Source organism: Athene noctua, chromosome 11 (genome assembly GCF_965140245.1).
Source record: "Athene noctua chromosome 11, bAthNoc1.hap1.1, whole genome shotgun sequence".
NCBI classification, from domain to species: domain Eukaryota; kingdom Metazoa; phylum Chordata; class Aves; order Strigiformes; family Strigidae; genus Athene; species Athene noctua.
In genome coordinates, this window is record NC_134047.1 from 13,104,413 (window position 1) to 13,115,441 (window position 11,029).

Here is an 11,029-nt window from a genome sequence, read left to right on the forward strand (position 1 = left end):
TTCATTGAAACCTGTTTGTCTTTCAGAAATGTGATTTCTTTGTAAAACATTTGCATTTCAGTGAAAACTAAGCTAAAAAATCCCCAACACATGGAAAATATTTTGCTTTATTTGCAGGTCTTTTCTCCCTTTTTCCTCTCCATTTTTTCCCATGACAAGATGAAAAGGTGAAAGAAGAAAGAAAGAGAGGGAAAAGAATTCAAAAACAACAGAAAAATAATCAAAAACTTGGTAACTAAAACTTTCTCATACAGGTATTCTTAAAGTTTTGGCAAGAGATGCAAGCATGATTTTTAGAAAAACATGCTGGAAAAGCACTCAGGGATTGATTATTTTAAAGAGTAGATTTGTGAAAGCTCTTTGCCACATGTTCGATAGCTCCACCGGCTATTTCAGCTGAGGTTGAACCTTTCCCATTGCCTTTTCCACCTTAATTTGACCATGAGGACAAGCATCTCTGTCCCCTTACAAATGCCATGAACCCTGGTGTCATGGTGCCATGGCCAAGACACATGGGGGTCCAGCCCCGCTGCCCCATTGGAGCTCAGCCTTGTTGGCAGGGGGAAGACAGACTACAGGTATCACAATGCAGGACACCCCTTTTTTCCTTCAGAGCTGTGGTCTTGCAGGGGATCCCCTTCCCAGGAGCCAGTGGCTGAAGAAGGCTGTGGACTTCCCAGCTGTCAGAGACCTCGGATCAAGGCTGGATGCTCTTCTGGAAGGGCGCATCTCCTGGATCCTCTCCCTTGCTCCTATGTCAGGCACAGAATTAGCTGCTTCCAGGTTATACAGGGCATTGGAAAGGTGAGGGCTGGTTCCTTGGTCACAACCTCATCCAGATTTGAGCCACCTCTGCCTTCCCTTTCCTGGGCTTACTAACTCTTCCCTGGAAAGATCGCCCCTTGGGCCAGCAATGGTGCCTGGCTAGCCAGGAGTTCACTTGGCTAGCCCTGTCCCTGGGGAGGGGGAATCTGGAGCCAATGGTTTGGCTGGATGCTGTCACTAGGTTCTGCCAAGGATATCTGGTCCCCTAAGCCATGTGGTCACATACAATCACTTTCTTGTGCTGTACACAGGTGGAGTGAACATCAGTCCTGGGTGGGGAGCCTGGGGCAGATTTCCCAGGTAAAGGTGAAGAAGATGGGAACTTTTAGGGCTCCCCAGGACAGACTGGTCACACAATGAAGACAAGTTACTGCCCAGTTCTCCCTACCGTGAAGAGGAGGAGATTTCACACCACTGATGGTCTACCAGACATACACGGTGCCTGAATCTTATCCTGGCTCTTTGCCCAGAGACAAACTGTTCCAGCAACAGAGGGAGATGATAAGGGATGTTATCAAAGCTTTTCTTTGGCTTTTTCAGCTGGAAGTTGTTGTTCATGGTCCTTTCCCTCTCCTCCTCATCCCACATCCACCTCAAAGTGACTGCATCTCAACTTTCCTTCCCATTTCACACACATCTCCCCGCCCCATGTTTCCACCTGAGACAAAATAGCCATAAGTCACTTGGGTTTCCTGTGAGGAAATGAAAAATCCTACAAGGATCTGAATCCCTTTCCCCCTCCTCCAGAGGTGACTTGGACCAGAGGACGGATCGGCATGGTTCGGAGGCTGTGTTCAGAGCTAGTCCCAGGGTCTGTGAAATGCTGCAGCTCCTTCCAGGTGGGTTATGACACGAAGGCAAAAACAATTCAGGCCCAGCCAGAAAATGGCCGTGTGGGAGAAATGGAGGGGTCCTGCTGTCCTGGCACAGTGCCTTCTCTTCTCGGCCCTGCAGGTAGCATGGCTTTAGGAAGAGCTGTACTTGTTACTCAGGCGGGAGCTGCTCCGGTCCAGCCCAAGCTCTTGCCCGTTGGCTTTCCACTTTCCAACAGAGCCCTTCTCATCTGTCGGCGTGATGCTCAGAGCTGGTCTCTGGCACCAGCAGCACAGGCAGGACTGCAAAGAGACAAGAGGGTGGGGAGAGAGGTTACAAGTGTGGTCTATGGGGTAAAAGAGGAGGATTTATTCTCTTACTGATGCTGAAAAGGCAACCTGCACAGTGCCAGACTGGGAGATGCAGCCTGCACTTCTGAGCCTTGCTGTCCTTCAGACCTGCTGGGAGCAGGTTTTCTAAGACAGAGCTGGTGTGGTTTGGAAATGAAGATACTGAAATCGTGGTTACCTTTTGCAGTTGTGGCTTCTTGTCCTTGGGGGACAGAAAATACAAGTAGTGCTTAGCTGGGCTCAACTCTTCTTTATGCCACAGCAGCTGGGAGGTGATTCCTTTTCCATCACTTCCCATTCCATCCCATCCCCTCCCTTCCCTTCCCTTCCCTTCCTCTTCCTTTCTCAGGGTTCCACTGCTCCTGAAAATTATCTGTTAATAACCTGGTCTTGAAGTTTAAAGCAATCCCAGTCCCTGGTCTAATGGTTTGTGAGGATGCTTCTGATCCAGAATGATGGGAACTTTTTTGGTGTGCCCTAGGTCCTGCATCGGCAAAAGCCTCCCGCTGTCAGGACAGCGAGCTCTAGTGTACTTGAAGCTGGGAAGAGAGGCATGTAGCAGGGGGAAAATTTGAGAGGGGAAATATGATCAGCATATGAGCAAATAGGGGAATCGTTTGGGTTACTGGCAGCCCCAGTGTGTCCCTGATGGGGCATTTGTCTGGGAGCTAGGAGCTGTGAGGTTCAGACCTGTCTCTGTTGCTGCTTGCTGGGTGTGTTTGCCAAACTGCTCTCCATCTTCCCCCTCATCTCGTAAGCACAGAAATCCACGGTGATGGGGCTGCCTCTGGCTGCACTGTGCCTGGTCTGTGAGAGCTTGTGCCCCTGGGACCAGTGTCTGAGAATAGTCACTGTAGCCAGGAGCTCTGGAGGGGTGAACCCTACCTGGAAGCAGTTCTTGAATTTCCGGCTGACGAAGTAGAGAGCCACAGGGTTGATGCAGGAGTTGAGGGAGGCCATGTTGATCCCAAAGTAATCCATCACTAGGAGAAAACTGAGGCAGGAGGGGAGAGAAGAGGGTGGACATGTTGGAAGCTTACAGAGAAGTGAGGGAGGGTTGCCAAAATGCTTGCCAACTGCCTGGCCTGGAAACCTGCTTCCACAGAGGGCCAGTGCCTGATAACACAGAGGTGAGTACAGAGAAGGCCCTCCTGCAGCTAGACAATTGCCCAACACTTTTTCTTGTGAGGAGCATTTCCTGAGGAAACCAGGACCGTGAGATCTGATTTTCCTTGGTGACTCTGATGTTCTCAAGCAGAGTAGTGGTGTCTGGCCTGAACTGGATTTTGGCATGATGGGTAAAGAGGAGAGGGGGAGACAGACACCTACAACATGGCAGAAAGCGTGCACAGCCATCAGAGTTGCTACAGTCCCTTTAGCCCTACAGAGAATGTTTCTCTGCCCAGGAGACCTCTTTAACCCATAGCTTTAGAGATATATTTCAAAATTTATTTTTTTCTCTTCTTATGGTCCCCCACACCCTTTTTCTGTACCTGTCAGGAGAGCAATGCCATCTAGAAAGGAGCTATTGAAACGAGGTGTTTGGAAGGCAACTCCACCAGCTAGCAATGAGCCCAGCAGAGCCTTTGCCCATGCTCACAGAGGGTCCCAGCACGGTGCCCTCCTGCTGATGCCCCTACCTGAGCAGTTCACATCTGTTGGGGTCTGTCTGGTCATAGATGGTCTTTTTGAGGATGCGGCTGAGGTGGAGAGGCAGCCAGCAGAGTGCAAAGATTACCACGAGGCAGAACACAGTCTTGGCCACCTCCCGACGCTGCAAAGAGAAGGTGGGTGGGAGAGAAGAGATAGTCTGGCTGAGTATTGGAGAGTGGGAGGTGCAAAGCACCATCTCCTCATGCTGAGCAAGGGCACTTCAAGTAATTTGTGCAATCTGATGACAGCTGGGCACGTGTTTTGCGTCAAAAGCAGTAACAGCAGGTCCCAAGTCCTGCATGATGAGAGATCGAGGCTTCAGAAAGGGGTAGGGTACCAGCACCACAATATGGACCAGACTCCTTCACACCCCTTCCCACCATTGCTTCTGGTGACTTTGCTGGGGTGGTACTCTCTGGGACATGGGGGCCTCATCCATCCACTCTTCACATTATATTACTGTGACAACCAGCTGGTGTGCCTCAGGGGATCATTCTGCAAAGTGTGGGAGGGGACAGTGAACTAGTCATTTCCCTGCACTTCTTGTCTGTGATGTGGCACTTTCAGCATTTGGTCCAGTTTGGTGTGATCTGGGCTGGCACAGCACAGCCAGAGATAAATGGTCATAAGAAACTGGAAATCAAGCTGGTCCATGGCCATTGGGCTAGTGGTTTGGTTGTCTGCGAGGCTGGAGATTGTAGAGCTGAAGGCCCATCTCCCTGGTTTAATGCATGTGTCTGCATCAATGTCTGCACAGTAACCACTGTGAGGCTGTGTCAGCTCCTATGTATCCTTTACAGGGACAGATACATGTTCTCCCCTTTGACAGCACTCCCTCCTCTTTGGGAAATATCAGAGTTTCTGCCTTTCTGGTTTTCTTACCCGTTTCATGTGGTCATTCAGAGCAATTCTCATGCCATTTCTCTTGCTCAACATCTCACATGACATGAGGGTGTAGAAGATGCCAGTGCATACCAAGGGGAGGCAGAAATAGAAGCCAAAAAGCCACCAGTCCTTCACATCACGGTAGAACTGCGTGCAAAAGAAAGAGCAACTGGAAACTTGGAAACTGGAGAAAGGTGGGGGGCATAACCAGGGCGTGAACTGACCCAGTCCCTGACACTGATGCTGGTCTGTATCAGACACTTCTGATGTGTGAAAGTGTAACAGCTCCTGTGCACATGGGATTATCTTCCCCCGAGGCTGATACACGTTTAACCTAAAGAAGTCAAAGCTAGTGTACATCTGTCTGTCAGTCCAATCTACACTCTTGTGCAAGAAACAGTAGCAGGGAGCTTATTTAGCAGACACAGTGGGATAAATTCTGATGCTTTGTAAGGGTCTTCTTTCCCTGCTCACCCTTAGCTGACCCTGTGATAAAGGTTACCCATGCAGACTGGTTGTGGAGATGCTCTTTGGCCTGCTGGGGCAGCATGGCAAGTTCTGAAGCTTCCTGAGATGTGTCATGACCTTCTGATGTGAATGGTGAAAACACAACACAGCTTAAAGACCAGCTGCCTGTTTTCTGGCCCCACATTCAAAGCAAGTCTGCCCCGTGTCGCTGCAATGCTGGGTGTTCTGTGCTTTGTCTGATACTGCTCTCCCTGTGTTCACCCTGATGACTAGAAGACAATGTCTACTGAAGCATCTAAGCCTCTAACCAAGGAGGGAGGATGCGGTGGTTGCCTGTGTCCCTCTCCTTTGCGCTGCAGCTGGGGTGGGGCAGAGTACATACCATCATGAAGCTGGATTTCTGTTCGGAGGCAAGCATGCACACCCACAGGTGTCGTTCCCAGTAGTTGAGTTCCACCATGTCAAAGGCTATAGCTTCAGGGACTGCAAGCACAATGGCCACCACCCAGATCAGCATCACCTCCACTGCCTTCCACATGGGGATTCCTATCCCCTGGATCCGACTCCAGGACGCCACTGCTCGGTACCTGCCCAGTGTGCCAACAGGAACAGATTGGAGTGAGAAAAGCAACTGTCAGGAGGGGGCTGAGAAGATGCAGGTTAGAGTTGTCCCCAAAGGCCCTTTCCTCTACGTCTTCCTCCACCACCCCTGACCCTTTCTCTTCGGTGGAATGGGAAAGAAGCAGGGGTTCAGTGATTGAATGTGATGGTAGCTATCCTTGGCCAATGTCCACTTGCCACTGAGGAGGTGCCATCCTTCCCCACCACCCAGCAGTTGTTCAAGCACATCATGATCCTCCCCTCAACCTTTTCCAGCAGGATTTAAACTGTCACCAGAGTCAGTTCCTGTTGGACTTCAACTCTGCATGACGGCACGCTGTCCCCATCTCTGAATTTGCCCTAGGACCAAGCCACTCTGCAGTCTGCCTTTTGGTTACAATGAGGGGTCATGCTATAGTCAAATATGGGTCAGGCTGGGCAATGCAGCTGTAGAAGTTGTTTCTTACCTGTCGATGCTGAGAGCACAAAGGCTGAGGACTGTGATGCCCACTGAGGCCTTCTGGATGAAGGGGACCAGCTTGCACACCTGCACACCAAAGGGCCAGTCCTTTGCCAAGAGCTGGGGAAGAACCACAGGGTTAACAGGCTGCTTCGGGAAAGCATGTCCGGCTTCCCGTAATATCGGGTGGTTACCCACAGTGTGTGAGAAGCCCACAAAGAGCAGCTGAAAGCACTCTGAGGTTACCTCCGATGGGATTATACAGTGTGAGCTCTCCGGTATTTTGTGTTGTACTGGGAATCATTTGTTTCCCAAAGGGCTCACTGTGAGATGAGTTGACACATAGATGGAAGGATGGTCCAGACACCGGGTCCTGACTCCAGACACGGGGTCTTGACTCCAGGCCCTGGCTGGTTTTGAGTGAGTCTGAATCCTAAATGTTGCAATGGGCTTTGGATCACTTTCAGAGGGAAAATGGGTGTCATTCTCTGAAACAGCCAAAATCCAGCAGGGACAGCTTCTTTCAGGTGGTTTTCAAAGCCAGTTAGTCCTAAGCCCTCACCATGCTTTGACCCTCTACCACACTTAGATTTCTTATAGAACACATACACTGTGGCCCCAAGCTCAGCTGGGGCAAGCTGAGGGTATTGGTAGGAACAAGATGCCATAGAGGCAGGAGAAATCCAGGCCACTCGCTCATGAGAATGAAAGTGAGCCTGGGTTCACAACTTTTATGACACCTGGAGCCCATCCTATGGTTACCCCTACTCAGAACCACCCCCTGTGTAAGCTTTTTAGTTTGGCCTCAGCAGCAAGAGAAATCGATACAGAAGCTCTCCTGGAAATCAGGGTCTTAAGTGAAGGCAGCCAACAAACACTACCCTTTTTTTGGTCTGCAAACCCAGGGAGTCCACCCACCTCTCATCTGCTGCTGAGACACCATGGGGAAACGGGGCTACTCTTAGGACAAGGTTGCTCATAGTCAGTTTGGGCTTCTCAAGCAAGCAACAGTTTCTCCTCCAGGAGGTGGCTGGAAGCAAAAGGGGCAGAAGGGAGAGGGGTTGCTCAGGTGGCCTGGGGAAATCCTGAACATCAATCAGAAAATGTCAGTGTAGATGTGGCCAGAGCAGGCAGTCCCAGCCCTTGAGGTTTGACCAGGCAGGCAGCACCAATGCAAGATGTTGTCCTTAGCCTGGACAAAATATCTTGACTTTTCTTTCTGTTGGAAGCAAGCTGTGCTAGTTGCAGCTCCCAGAGACGGTCAAGTGTGTGTCTCCAAGCCAGCAGCTTGTGTTAACAGCAGGTGTCCTGTAGATGAGGCCTTTGGTCTAAGCCATGAACTCTGCACAAAGCTCAGTGCAACCCCAGTTCTTGGCTGACCAGGATGCAGAGCTGGGTATTGAGCCTGTGACTGGTTTATCTGCCAGCTTTCCTCAATGGGTTCATTCCCACACCTCCATCTGCTCCCACATGCCCCTGTTTTGTGATACATAGGACCTTTCTACAACAGAGACTTGTGAAATACAGAAGTGGGCAAGCAGATCCTGAAGGGAAGGGCTGTCAGACCTATGTCCTCACAGTCCTGTTTTATAAGCCTTGTTTCTTTGAGAACCCAGGCTAAAACCAATCCAACCGCCCCAATACTGTGGGTGATATAAACATGATGGATGGACTCTGCAGTCCAGATCCCCCGAAGTGGAGAAGCATTTGCATCTCATGGGGATCTCATGGAGATCTCATGGAGATCTGCCAGATATTTTGCTGTTGATGTTACTCTGTTCTTGTTAAACGTACATTGCACAACCCTAATTCTTTCCCTGGCCAGATGGTGCATTTTCCATCAAGTGTGGCAAAAGCAGGATTAAAATGGGAATCTTTCCTGCCTTGGTTTTGACTGAGGACAAATTGGAGGAGCGTTGCTGTTCAAGTTTTTGAGGGGCTCAGCTATGACCATGCTTGTTGGGCTGCGTCTACAACCTCTGCCTGTGCAACGGGTGAAGAGTAGAGGTGATCCCTGGGAGAGCTGCTAACATTGCAGCTGTGTTTCCCAGACTGTTCTCTCAGGCAGAACAAATTGTGCCTTATTCCAAGCAAAGGGGGCCCGTTGGGTGAAAGCAGAGATGGGCTGTACCCTGTGGGTGTAGGGGGGCAACCTACACCTACAACCTACACAGTGTCAGTGCTGCTGGCCCCAAGCTAGTCTGTTTGCTTGCACGTGAGTGAAACCCTCTGCATGGATCCGTATTCTTGTAACAGTGGGGACTGTTGGGATCATGGAGAACCTGTTTGTTTTGAGCTAAAAACCCTTTATAGTTTTCAGTCCATTTTCACTCGAAGTGTATCTATTGTCAGTGATTCGAGACCCTCTGCCAGACACACCTGGTTGTTCTCACTGTCTAATTATATGCACCTTCTTCCTACTTCAGATTTCTCTGACTTCTCCCACTCCACCCAGCCTGCTCAACCCAGGACCCCCTTGGCACTTTTCAAGCTCAAGTTTCCCTTTGACAAACAAATCTGGCTGAGCTCCAACTCCTTCACCCCACAGCATCTCTCCAACCCTTCATAGAAACCTCTGGCTCCAGCCCACCAAAACCTGTCACAAGCAGCGGGTGAGAAAGATCTGCAATATCCCAGAGACACCTCCCAGGTGTCATAACACACCTTCTGCTCTTAACTGGGGTCTCAGGTGTACTGCTCACATCTGCCTGGCACTCTCTGCCCCAGTGCACCATGCAGAGCTCAGGTTCTCCTCATTATTTGTTGTGTTTCTTCTCTCTATTTTAGGGGACAGTGTCTCTGAAAGAAGTCCCCATTTTATAATACAACCCTCTTCCTTGTTCCTGGATGAGTCTTCATGTTTAGCTAGAATAAAAAAGACTTCCTTGAGGCTGATCAAGTGAACTGTGCTGGCAGAAGTGTCCCCAGTGCACAAGAACAATAATTTGCTCAGATGAAATAAACATCAGGTTGTAATGTTAGGAGACTGCAAGTGATTCTTTTCTTGTGATTTTAGATGAGATTTAAAAGATCTGGAAGGTTGTGTGCTTGTGTGTTCATGTGCATAACACAGCTGTAGCTGAGAACACCTCTGCTTTCCCAAGAATGTACTCTGAGCTTTTTGTCTGTTTTCATCCTCCTTTGGAGATCAGAAACACCCTCCCCCTCTCCCTTGCAAAAATAGGGCCTTCAATAAAGAACAGAGGATAGATATCCCTCAGGGCACCAAGGCAGGTGGGAGCAGACACCATCCCTGCAATCGCCAGGTGGCCGCAGCACTCGTACCTTATATACGTTGATGGGCAGAGCAATGAGGATGTAGAGAAGGTCTCCAAGTGCCAAGCTAGCAATGAGGACATTTGGCCCATTCCTCATGCACTTGTTCTTGTAAATGATCCTCAGGAGCGTGGAGTTCCCGATGATCCCTACTATGAAGATGGTGCAGGACACGATGGTGTTGATGTACTTGAAGATGTGTCTGATATCTGCAGGCTTCACACACACGGGCAGCAGGGGTGGCTCAGAGCTGGTGCTCCTGGGGAGGCTCTCCGAGTGGTTTGACAGCTTGGCATCCTGTAACAGGCTTGAATGGACCAGACTGTAAGCCTGCTCCTGGCTAAGCACCTCAAAGGGGACAGTGCTCTCCTGGAAAGCCCTTGGAGTCTGGCTGTGTGCCGCAGAGAAGAGGCAAGTCAGGAAAATGGCTAGAGCAGTGGGAGCTGGGATTCTGGCCATGGAGGACCGAACGGCAAAGCTGGCTGTGGAAGTCCTCATAATGCTCATGGGACGTCCTTGCTTGGGTCTTGGTCAGGATCTGCAGATGAAGAAAGGGAAAATGGAGAGCACTTGGTAAGCAGGGAAAGGAGGAACAAGATGAGACTGAATGCAAGGAATTGTTGGAGGAAGTCTGTCATCACAGTATTCAGAAATAACGCCAGATTAGATCCTACCCAGTCTAAAGCAACTGATCCCTGTGGGTGGGAGTCTTTACTGCTAAAATTAAACATGCTTGTCTGTAAAACAAACTAAAAGGAAAACAAACAGTCTCTTACGCCTCTTACATAGTATTTCAGCAAATGAGGGCACCTGCCTTTTCTCAAATAGGGGTGTTGAATCAGCTACTGCACCTTCTGAACTTGGCATTGCTGCTCACATGGCAAACCTGACTTTTATGCCCTCACTGCACTTGTCATTTAGTTCCTGACTGTCTGAAGTAGCACCTGCCCTGCTGACACCTGCACATCTGGGTGATTCTGCAAACCCTGTCTTGGGGTCCACAGAACCAGCAGACCTTTTCTTCCAGTTTGTGCCGTGAGAAAACTGGAGCCACGCTAACATCTCAATCTGCAGCAGATCCCATGGGCTGCCATGTGCCATCTTTCAGTGCAAAGTGAAAAGGCTCAGCGCATTCTTGCTGGGAACCATGATGGGAAAATACTACAAGGGTTTTTCCAGAAATGTCGTATTGATACCTGACATCTATTCCAATTTATGTTCGAGAAGTACAGCCCCTCCTTTCCCATCCTTATCATTGTTAATTGAACCACTTCCTTTCCGTATCCACTGTGCCCATTTAACGTAATACCCAGGGATATAAATCTCCCTGTGTTCTTTGCAGTTTTGACTGCTGAGGACAGTAAAAAGTCTCTCAAGCTCACCAAGGCTGGAGCACTACTAATAAATATCACCAGAGTGGGTTCTGCTTTGCAAATCTCAGGCAATGCTTTCAGGCAGGACTAGCTAAGCTGCTGCTCAACAACCACATGAGAAAGCTGCGGATGGCTGTAGCCCTGTCCTGGCATGATGTGTATTTGTGGAAGGGGCTTCTAGATGATTCAGACATGGCCACCAGTTGAAAGTGAGCCCAGAGAGGGAGTAGAAGCTGTCAGTACCCTGCCAGTCTGTCCCAGCACTGTCTGTGCCCCAGACAGTGACTGATCTTGAGTCTCCTAGTTAGAGCGGATGAAGAACATGT

At 49.7% G+C, this 11,029-nt stretch overlaps 1 protein-coding gene across 1 annotated transcript; it reads right to left on the reverse strand.

The window, feature by feature from the left end:
• Positions 1-1,657: 1,657 nt before the first annotated feature.
• LOC141964417 (endothelin receptor type B-like) lies at positions 1,658-10,053 on the reverse strand. Its single transcript, XM_074914765.1, has 7 exons — positions 9,340-10,053; positions 6,062-6,174; positions 5,377-5,581; positions 4,524-4,673; positions 3,629-3,762; positions 2,874-2,982; positions 1,658-1,940 (listed from the first exon to the last, which is right to left on the reverse strand). Exons 1-7 carry the CDS (start codon positions 9,835-9,837, stop codon positions 1,791-1,793), a joined length of 1,359 nt encoding a protein of 452 aa, XP_074770866.1. The 5' UTR covers positions 9,838-10,053; the 3' UTR covers positions 1,658-1,790.
• Positions 10,054-11,029: the final 976 nt, after the last annotated feature.